Here is an 11,631-nt window from a genome sequence, read left to right as displayed (position 1 = left end):
GAGCCCCCAGCGCCGGCCAAGCCTCGGCGCCGGAAGCGCGGACGGAGTGGACCGGCCCCCGGAGCTGCCCGAGCCCGCGGGGCGGGGGGCGGGGGGAACAAAATCCACAAAGGGGTGACCACGTGCCGCCTCACGCCGGCGGGGGCGAGGACCTGCCGAGGGAGACCCCTCTGCCCGCTCGCCCACCCCGGCCCAGCCCAGCGCACCAACAACCAGCTGCCTTCTTCACCTTCTCGTCTCAACTTTCCTTCAACTTTCGTGTAAGGAGGAACCTGCCGCCCCGCCCGCCCCCTCGCCCCAGCGATCCGCTCTTGAACCCCGCAGGGCCGGCCCTCCACCTTGCGCCGCCCTACGCGCACGCGGGGAGCCCTCATGAGTTCTCCCGCAGGAGCGTGAGCGAGGGTTCGGCCGCCACCCTGGGCCCCGGCGCCGGGGCTTCTCCCGTGGGGACCTCCGAGCAGCAGCGCTGGGCAAAGACCGCGGACGATGACCGTGTGGCCCCTGGGAACTTCAGCATAGTAATGCCAACATGTAAGTCTCACCTTTTGGCTCAGATCTCCTTCACACCTTTATCTGCATCCCTCCTCCCCCCACTCCCTTCAACTAAATGATTTTGTAAAGACTTCGACCGTATTGACAAAATAAACCGGTTTGTCTTCAGTTTGCCTCCGAGGCACTGAGGAGCGAGCTGGTATTGCCAGACAGAGCTGTGACATGTGTGTGGCTTCCCTTTTTTTTTTTTTTTTTTTTTTAATCCGGAGAGAGGTAAACCTCACATTTGGGCGGTGTAAAGCATAATAAAAAGGGCAGGGCTTCAAGAATGGGGAAAGCGTGTTTTCGATTCAAATTAAATAAGGAATAACAGGCAAGGCTCCTCCATCCAGGGCCTTGCCCTGCCAAGAAGGCGCTCTCCTGGATCAACACCTGGGGGCTTGGAAGGTACTGGTACGCTGAGAAAATGTTGACTTTACAGATTGTCACCTTTGACTGTAGAAGTTATTCTTGGATCTTTGGGTTATTAAAATGGTTAAAAAAAAAACGTAGTAAAGATTCTTGGTTGTACTTTGCAGATTAAAAAGTAATTAAGGAACATGTCATTTATGTGATAGAGTCTGTGAGGAGGGCTTGTATAGAATTAGAAGTGATAGTTATAGGGCGAAGAAAAGGTTAGAGAAAAGAGAAACCTAATAGGTTTTGCTTCTATAGATTTGTCATCTGAGTTGGTGAGGTGCCTCAGGGCGATCCCGTGAAAGGGTCACTGAGCACCGACTGTCCTTCCAGAATGGAAAAAGGGAAGATTGTTCTCAAAAGGACCAAGCTTATTTTTGTGGCCAACTCAGAAGTTACTTTTTCTTCGAATATGTAATTTTACCTCTGGTGTTTTATTTAATCTTTGGCAGACACCTTGATAGACGTTTTACTCCCTTCCACTAACGAATAAACAAGAGCTTCTAGAAATTGATAGTCACCCTCCCTCTCTCAACTAATGGCTCCTTATTTATTTCCACTTAAATTTCCTCTTTTAGGTTAATATCCTGGAAAAGACATACCCCTCAGGCCAGATCTTTCCCTACCTTGGACCTTCACCTCCCAGTCTCCCTCACACACATTTTTAAAATGAGAAAAGGAATAGCACCCAGAAGCCTAGCACTCTGTAGCTCTCTTCCTGGTAGTGAACAGAGTAATTAGAAAAGAACCACTTATTTTTATTAAAACTACATGTGAAGTAATTCCACACCTATGAGTTTTAAAGTTTCATTTATCCCAGTGGAATCATCAAGGTACAGCCTGAAATCATTTATTTTGGGATACAGCCAACAGTCTCATATAAGAGTTGTTCTTATATAAAGGCAACATATTTTGAATGAATGTGAGTTTGTTTTAAACTTCAGTATTTTCATGAAAATATAGTAGAGTTTTTAACAGCAGATATTTGTCTAGCTTACTTTCAACTTTCCTATTTTATTTCCATTGAAATAAAAGATGTGAAAATGATCAACAGGTAATGGAATAATGACCTGATTATGAAATTGTTATATAGTCCCTTTGAATTTCCACGTGATTAAAAAATCTTATGTCATAGAGTGAAAACATGAATATTTAATCACATAAAATATAGAGTTTAGTACCCTGATTTGAGTTCTTTATTGCTCTATTTTGGCTGAAAGTTTTTCCATTTCTTGCCATATTATAACTTTTTTTTTTCCATTTTGCTGTTTATTATTCATATGGAATGGTTTAAAATAAACTGATTTTCTTTAGATATTAGTATGTAAGAATATATGGAAATAACACCAACCTGTCCAAGGTAAATATTTCTGCTGTCTTCTTGAAAAATGTTAAAATGGGGAACATAAACTATATTATCTTTTAAATTTTAATTTTAAAAGGTTTAAGTATATAAACTAAGCATAGTTTCTGCTTACTTCTTGTGGAGAAAGAGTTTTTATATGTTGTGACCCTCAAGTTCTGAAATTACAGTTTTATAAATATATTCTGGAGTTGTAGTGACTGCATATTTTTCATACTCAGAAATTTTGTAGATTTAACAAGACTTGCATTAATTGGTCTCAAGCTGCATGAAACTACTGTTCCATTTATGGCTTATATAAATTACATGACATTGTGTTTTTCCGATATGAATGGTGAATGAGGCTATTGTCTCTTGGCTTATGGGAAATATTAGAAGCTTGTAGTTTTACTGCCTAACTGGACACGTCACTCTGATTTCTGGAAATAATGATTTAAAGAGTCAGTTTATATATTAAAAGTAAACTGACAGCTGCTTCCTTAAACCTGACCATTTTTCTAACTGCCCATATGTTCCAGAGTTTATATCTCAGATGGGATAATTAAGTTTCTAAAGACTATTTAGACTTTAGACTAAATAGAAAAAGACTTTGTTCAATGTGTGTGGCATTTTTGGGCAAAAACTGTATCTTTCCATTTTCATTTCTAGTTGAATGACCTTTCATTATCTACATTGGATGCATACTTAGTGACGGAGATGATAACATTTAAAGGACATTTCAATTGTAACTAAAAATGCCAATAAAACTTGAGTGTGGCTACCTGAGTATCCTCTTACTTTCCTTTATAAGCATTACTCAGGATGGAATTATTTAGCTTCCCTCAAGGAAATCAAGGCTACTTCAAGATTACTGTATTTAAAACATTTATAGCAAATATGACAAAGGCTTAACATATTTAGAATAGAATTGGTAAAAAAAAAAATCACAAATTAGTAAGAAAAACATTTATATTGTAATAGAAAACTATACAAATAACTTGAACATGCCAATCCAAATAAAGGAAATCCAAGTGAGACACTACTTCTACCAAGCTGGCAACGATTAAAGCAGTGATGCTCAATAGTGACGAGAGTGTCATAAGGTAAATATTGATACACTTCTGTGTAAATGTGTATGTGTGCACTTATCTTTATTTAGAAATAATTTTAAACCTACAGAAAAGTTGCAAGAGTAGTACAAAGAATACCTGTATACTCTTACACAGAATCACTTGTCGTAAATATTTACATCATTTGTTTTATCATTTTTTTCTCTCTTCCCTCTACCTACCACTCTTTGTGCACGCGTGCATGTGCGCACACACACACACAAATTTTTTTCTGAAACATCTGAAAGTTAAGGTACATCAGGGCTCTAAGTTTTCTTTTTTTAATTGAAAAATTTATTGAGATATTTGTAGGTTCACTCGCGGTTGTAAAAAATAATATAGATAGGTACTCGTTTACCCAGCTTCTCCCAGCGATAACCTTTTGTAGAACTGTAGCGTAATATCACAACCAGGATACTGGTAAAATATACTACCTCTCTTTTTTCAGATTTTCCCAGTTTTACATATACTTGTGTGTGTGTGTGTGTGTGTGTGTGTGTGTGTGTGTGTGTGTGTGTGTGTGTGTATTTCTCAAGTTGATCTTTTCAATCACCTACAGTACAAGCCAGTTACACATGTTAACAGCTCAAGTAAGGGTCAAAGTCTGTGCAGATGTGAAGAATCAATCTTTCTGCCTTTTTGAAGCCAGGGTGAATGGAACGTAAATCACATAACTGGAGTAATAGAATGTGTTGCTTAGGCTCAGGAACATGATCTTAACCAGAAGAAGAAATATAATTATAAGCAGACTTGAATAAACCAAATTACCATTGTTTTCACTCTAGGAGAATGAAGATATTCTCTTTGCAACTCCTCACACACTTTTGTGAAAAGATTGGCCGTAGAAATAAAGTTGAGATATGGAGAATTAAGTTAACTCTAATTACTGCTGATATCAATGGAACTAGTAACATATTAATTTCTCCACTAATTTCAAAATTTCCTTACTAATTTCTCTTTCAATGATGATGTTTAGGGGAGCTGGTAGAAGCAAAGAGATGGAAGATGATAGGTTTTTTAGATTATTTCAGTGATGCATTTGGATTAAATCACATCCACAAAGCATTATAGCCACATTTAAAATGATTCTTATAAAAGGGTTCAGTTCTCAAGCTTCCTGAGACAGGACTCAAGCATATTGTATTTTGTACCCTATACAGGTTGAAAAGGAGAGTGAGTTTGCAATAGAGACAGCTTGGTTCTCAAAAAAGACAGGTGAATTGGAAGCCAGGTGACTCTGGGGTCTTTTGGCACTGTCACTACTGATTATGTGCTGTCATGCGAGTGATTTAGCATCACAGTTCTTTCGACTGTGAGATGATAGGTTTTTAGTGTGTAATTTTGAGATTATTTTCAGATCATAAAGTCTGCGACTCTCTTAAAAATATTCTTCCTCTCTTCAATGGAACTTCGAGTCCACAACCCAAGTGACACAAGATTGTACTATGTTTTTTGTAGTTCCTGTTTAGAACCCTAGTAACCCTGTTCAGGATTTTTCCATTCTTGTGAGAATGTTGTTTAAATCTCAGAGATGTGTCTTTGCTAAGTGATCCCCTGAGAAGACACACAGTGCTTTCCTTCCTCTGTTCTATTCTTAATTTACTTGTTTCTGTTCTTCAGTAAACAGTAAAGTGGATGAAAGTTGGCATGTCATATGGTTTATATTTGATTATAAGTGCTTGCCGTGTCCTAGGTTCCTTTTCTGTGCAGAATTATGGAATCTTGAGAACTGGAATGCATCAAGCCCTCTGTTGTCTGCAGGCAGATTTGTAAAACGGCTTCAGGTTTAGATGTGGAAGCTCAAGTGTCAGACCTTTTATAGCAAAAGAAAGTTGTGTGAGCACGTGGAATAAACAATATTGAGTATTGCTGAGCTAAAGAATATAATTCCCTGAATATTGTTTAGAGAGCATTTGAATTTAAGAGGCGACTATTATTCGCATATTGATAAAGGAGAATTGTCACATGCCACAAAAATTAAAAAAACTAGCGTTCTCTTGAGCTGATACTCCTTTCTGTTAATATCTATAAGGCCGGCAGCCAGGTTTGATTGGTGCACCCCTTTATTTTTCTGGGCATCATTGTTCTCTGTGAAGTGAGGTTAGACTTCATTTTTGGTCCTCCCAACTCTAAACTTTTTTGAATATATAACTGTGCTTTTGTTTTAGAGTCATACTCATTCATCTTCAGCATGAATGGGAAACACCTCATTTATCCAGCATCAAAGAAAAATGGACCCATTCTTCCAAATGAATGAACTTTTCATGTGACAGTTTATCATTTACCCTTTTTAAAGCTCTTACTAAGTGCCATGCAGTCTTATCTGTAGTTCTTTTTGGTGGATAATGCCTTATTTACACAAGAGGAAATAGGCTCAAATGTAAGTACTTGCCCCCCGCAAACCACACAGTAAACAGAGGCACCAGGATGCAACTCTGTGCTATTCCAGAGTTCACATCCATTATTATTATGATGATTTACTTTAACATATTGCTTCTCATAAGCAGTAACACTGCTCTTAATTTCAAATATTTTGAATGAAGGTATTTGAAAACATACCTTTTATACAAAAAACAGAAACAAAAACTACTCTTCAGAACTTAGCATTTCCCTAAGTTAGAATTTCCTTTAGGAGCTGCACGATGCTGGAACTTCTAGTTTGGTGAATATAACAATGTGGCTTTAATATCAGACACTACTTGAAATTCCATATTCATGGCCGAATGAATGATTGATTTTATTTCTGTTCTCAGGTGATCCCAGAAGAGGCCACAGAGTCAGTTGGTCGGTGTTGGCATTAATCCTATTGTCCATTCTTGTTTAAGTCTTTTCTTTTGATTTCACTGTTGACAGAATAACCACACTTATATTAGAATGCCTGGGATGGTGGTAATAATAATAGCTAATATTTATTGAGTGCTTACTGAGCGTCAGGCATTGTTCTCAGAAGACATGGGCTGATTTAATCATCCAACAACTCTGTGGACAAGATTCCATTGTTGTTCCTAATACATACAGGTGAAGAATAGGAGGCACAGGTGGTCAAGCAATTTTGTAAGGATTGCTTAGTTTATAAGTAGCAAACCTAGGTTTGTCTGAGTCTAGAGCTTGTTGAACTGCTTGGTTCCACTTATAGGCAGATATTTTTCAATAAATATACTGTTGGCTCTTAGTATCCTGGGTTTTTTGTCTGAGGATTCAGCCAACCTCACATGGAAACCAGTATTTCTGTCTGTGGTTGGGAATGCACAGATGTAGAGAATGGACTGCATTGTCCTACACCAGTTTCTATAAGGGACTTGAGCATCTGTGGATTTTGGCATTTTCAGGAGTCATGAAGTTAGGTGTTTTGGGAATCCTAAGTTATGCATGGTTTTTCTGCTGCACAGGGATCAGTGCCTCTGACCTCTGGGTTGTTTAAGGGTCAACTGTACCATGACCCTAAAGTATCCTATAATTGCCTCTCTTTTTAGAAATAAAACAACTCTCAATTACCACTTGTCACCGGTGTAACCAACTCCCTTTGGGTATTTGAGATCTGGAGACTTCTTACAGCTGTTTGTCTTCCTGCCTCACGACTCTCTCACTGGTCCATTTAGGGTGCCTTTTGGTGACTGACTTGTACACTTGCTGCCTCCTTCACTGGCTTGCCTCTTTTGATGGGGCCGAGTCAACAAAAAGTATCAAGCCACTGTTCTGAGCCAAGATAATATGGCTATTCCTGTTGAAATCATCATTAAGTCATAATTTTGAGTTTAAAGATGAGACTGCCGTACAGAGAGAGCATTATTTGAGAGTCTAATGTCATTTATGAATTTTTGTAATACTTAGTGTTTATTAGTCATTTAAAAATGTTGATAGATGTATAAAGTACTTAATATTTTTGGATATTAATGCTTCAGTGCTTCATTTTAAGGCAAAGAGAGCTTAAGCAATTTAATTTTCATTATCTCCATTTGGAAGCAGCAGATACTATAAAATGAAAATATTGCCTTAAAGTCTGAATTTCTGGGAGATTTTAGGTGATGTAGATATAATCATCCTCTTGCTACCCAGGCGGTTATGTGACTGGTGATGCTGAAGGCTGAAGCTGAAATTGCTTTATTTTTTTCTTGAACTATATGACTATTTCCCCATCTTCATGCAGAGATAACCTATTATATATACGCTGACAAGGAAGGTGCCACCAGGTGGCAAGTAAAATAAATGGATTTTTTAAAATGCCTAATTAGCCTGAGAAGGTGATTAATTCATCATCTTTATTTGGAAGCAAGACTGAAAAAGGTTTCTATTTTCTGGTTCCTGCTGGAAACCTATACATTTATTATTATTGTCCTAATGCTTTATCGAATTCTAAGTGTCCTGATTGTTGCTTTCTTCCACTGCAGGATGTTTCACTCAGGTCGAATGTGGAGCTGTCATTGGAAGTGGAAGCCAAGTTCTCTTTTGTTCTTATATGCTTTATATACTGTCTGTGTCCCTCACTTAGGTAAGTAAGACTTTTTCTTTTTCAAACCCTGAATTTAATAATGATTAAATTGCCTTCAGCATAAGTGTGCTATTTGTTTAAGTAACCTTATTTGTTGTCATTCTTTTCTGTTTCTGCCCTTATAGGCTTTTTCTGTCCATGGCCTCTCATGGCTTTCTGACTTTTGTGAGAATATTGTTACTTTGATCATTGTTTTATTTTCTAATAAGTATATTTCTTTAATCTTTGCTGCATTTTTTAGCTTTATTTATTTATTTAGCCAATGTTGAGTGGTGAGATAGCTACATATCTGACATTAAAAAATGTACTAGCTTTTTCTTCTACTATTGAATAAATATACAGTACTTAATTTTCTCTCTTCAAGTTTTCATATAGTTATTTATAGAAAGTAAAGTATAGACTTTGCTATTTTTATTTAACTTGATTTTATTGCAATGTATGAGACAGGAATTTGAAATTAAGTTTTTAGACCACCAATTTTATTTAGTTGACTTAAAATGATATGAAAAAGTTCATTTTAATTGCAGTATTTTTGGAATTAAATATCTAATTTTCTTAATTACCATTTTTTCTGAACTTTGAAACAAGATCCTTTTTAGCTGTTGTTGAAAGCTAAAATTTCTATAAACAGCTAATTATATGAATAAGCCAATGAGAACCTGAGGAATGTGAACGAGTTTAAAAGTAAATGTTTATTATCTGATTTTATTACTGAGCAGACTGCACTTCTCTTTAATCTATTTTATTTGACTTATTATTTTTACTGCTTCATTTATTCAGTTTATTATATTTTCCTTTATAATAAAGTCATTACTCATAAAGTCTTATGTATTTATTACTTGAGATTTAACCAAGATGTTATACATTCCATATTTATAACATGTCTGTATATTATTATAAATAATACACTTATTGAATCATAGAGATAGAGTATCTGCTAAAATTGCTTATTTATGGGTCAGGGAATTCAACTTGTATTTAATATATCAATACTTTTTTCCAAGCCATCTAGTATTTTAATTGTTTCAGCTCCGTACTTGGAAAATCCCTGGCACTTGTTTAATGGTTTCTAAACAAAACTGATCTTTTACTGAATTTTTTTATGTTTGTTTCAATTTAATTATAAAGTCACTCTGTTATTTTCATTTCCAGAAAGTGGAAACAAACTTGTAAAGAGATCTGAAAAGTTCACATACATTAGATTTTTATGATGTAATTGAAATATTTCTTAACTTTCAAAAGTGATCCTCCAAGAGCCAATTACATGAAGTGAGATAAATTATGAGATTAAAACTAGTTGAGGTCTGTTAACTTTCATTTTTGTTAGGTCAAGTCTCCTTCAGACCTTACATTGGGACTTTTTACTTTTGATGTTAACATTTTAGTTGATATACGCACATTTCGTATTTTAATCGTTTGAATAAATGAAGTGAAAGACATGTTTTTAGGCTGATTGGAAGGAGTCATCTGTGCTAGGACTAAAGTGAGGCAAGAGAAGGGACAAAGGATACAAAATTTAAGGAGACAGTCATTCTCAAGGTCATAGGAATGAGAGTACTTAAGTTCGTTTTTGTTATTGTCTCATACTGGAAACCTTTCTTAAGAGTTTCTTTCATTACCCAACACTTCGTGTGCATCAGGTAAGGCTTTGTGACATGGCTACTGTGTTTACTAATAAAGCCAGAAGTTTTTGTATCTATATATCTGTAAACATGATTCACTTAAAATGCCACCACTTCACACATGAACATATGAACTCACAAACATACTTTAGGGGCTATTATTGGCATTTTAATATAGTTTTTTCCTTGTAAGTAACAACATAGGGTTCCTTAAAATAATATGTATTAAAACTTTAGAGATATATAATTTTTAAAGTTCTCTCTTTAAGAAATACCACTCACTATATTTTCACGATCATTTAGTGCCTAACTGTACCGTGTACTCTGACTTTTTTCACTGCTCCAGATGACCCCTGGTGATCTTATTGAGTCTAAACGCTTTAAATGGCATCTTGATGCCAATGTCTCTTAAATCCATATCTCAGCCCTGGCCCCTTTCTTGACCCTGGAGACACCTTTTGGATTGCTTATTCTCATCTGTACTTTAAAATAGGCATCAAACTTCACATGTGCAAACAAGATTCTTGATTTCTACCTCTTAAACCCAAATCTGCTTCACTCTCAATCGTTACAGTCCATCCGACTATCCTGCTATTCTCTCCTACTCTCACTGTTTTCTAGACAGATCAGCCTTTTTAGTTCAGATGATTAAAAATTAGAATCATTCTTTAATTTGGGTAATAGTCATAGTTTAATTCATATAACAGAATTGCAACGTTAAATCTCTTAGTAGATGGTTAAGTTAACATTTGTAGATGCACAGGGCATTTACAAAGCAAAAATTATACCGAGTTTATGTTTTTTGTCATTTAAACTGGTCCCACAGGAGTGCAGATTACAAAACCTGATTGTTTCCTACCCACTAGCTTGACAGTATTTAGAGAGGTTGATAACATCTAGTATTATCACGGAGGTGAGGAAAGGGCACACCCTAACACTGATGGTTCTGATTTTTGGGAAAGTAACTGGGTAACATTTTTTCAAAATTAAGAATGTGTATTTTCTTTGACATCATTCCCACATGTAGGCATCTATCCTTTGAAATTAAAAAATAAATAAATAAAAACATAGAGAAATATGTACCACTATGTTAACTATAATATTGTAATAGCAAGCAGTTGGTAAAGACTAATTGTTCACTAACAAGCAAATGGTTACATAATTTTTTTTATATTAACAATGTGACGTACTGTGCAGTCATTCAAAGCAATGTGGTCAAATCGTGTATATTGGCTTGGAAAGATGTCCATGATGTTGTTAAATTAAAAAGCAAGTTGCAGGACATTATAAGATTATCCCAGATTTGTAATAGTTTGTCTTACAAAACTGGGATGTGTTGTTTGTATACATTTGAATAAGACTGTATAAACATATTAATAAAACATGGAATGATACACACCAGACTTCAAAATAGGTTATCTCAGGAGCATAAAATCTCAGGGGCATAGGAAAGGTTATCTCAGGGTTGGAGTAAAGAGAAAGGCAACTCTGAATTATTTGCCTTGTTACAATGAGCATGTATCACTTCAGTACTTCGGGGAAAAAATCGTGATAAAATTCTTTGGTTTAAAAAAAAAAAGCCACATTAAAAAAGTGGCCAAAGTATGTATATTGTACTTTTCTGTTAGTCACTTAACTGTTAACTCTGGCTCTTTCTTCACTTGATAAGAATGTCTAAAAGGTGTTTCAAATAATAACCTCTTTTTATGTAACATGACACTCCATGACTCTGAAGATGAATGATGATATCTCAAGTAGACAGAAGGTTATGGCTTCAAGTAGAGTAGGAAACAAAGAACCAAGAGCCAATGAATTCCTAAGCAACCAGGAGCCTGTTTCCACACAGATAGCCTTAGTCATGAGCGCTGAGGGGAGGAGCCTCCCTTCTCTCCTGAAAACCGATGATATCAGCAGATTATTTCAAAGCTCAGTGTTATTCTGATATCTATGATACATCAACTAAGAGGGAAATGTTTCTGAAAGTACAATCTGGCTTGAATTGTGTACTTTCTAGCCCAGAGCACAGCACAGTTCTGGAAGGCAAATGATTGGGCAAAAGGAGTCTTGTGCTGCTTTTTGTTTGTGTGTTAATTTTTCTTGTGATTATAGAATGAGCAGTTA

General features: G+C 36.3%; 1 protein-coding gene across 1 annotated transcript in view; it reads left to right on the top strand.

The window, feature by feature from the left end:
• The first annotated feature begins 15 nt into the window (after positions 1 to 15).
• ADGRG6 (adhesion G protein-coupled receptor G6) overlaps positions 16 to 11,631 on the top strand; it is a 141,841-nt gene continuing 130,225 nt past the window's right edge. The window contains exons 1-2 of the mRNA XM_011356229.2: positions 16 to 531; positions 7,788 to 7,888. Of these exons, the coding sequence (XP_011354531.1) occupies positions 530 to 531; positions 7,788 to 7,888 (103 nt within the window). The 5' untranslated portion in view covers positions 16 to 529. The remainder of the gene's footprint in view (positions 532 to 7,787; positions 7,889 to 11,631) is intronic.

The sequence above is a fragment of the Pteropus vampyrus genome, unplaced genomic scaffold (assembly GCF_000151845.1).
Source record: "Pteropus vampyrus isolate Shadow unplaced genomic scaffold, Pvam_2.0 Scaffold24, whole genome shotgun sequence".
Lineage (NCBI taxonomy): Eukaryota > Metazoa > Chordata > Mammalia > Chiroptera > Pteropodidae > Pteropus > Pteropus vampyrus.
This window is presented reverse-complemented; position numbering and strand designations above follow the sequence as displayed.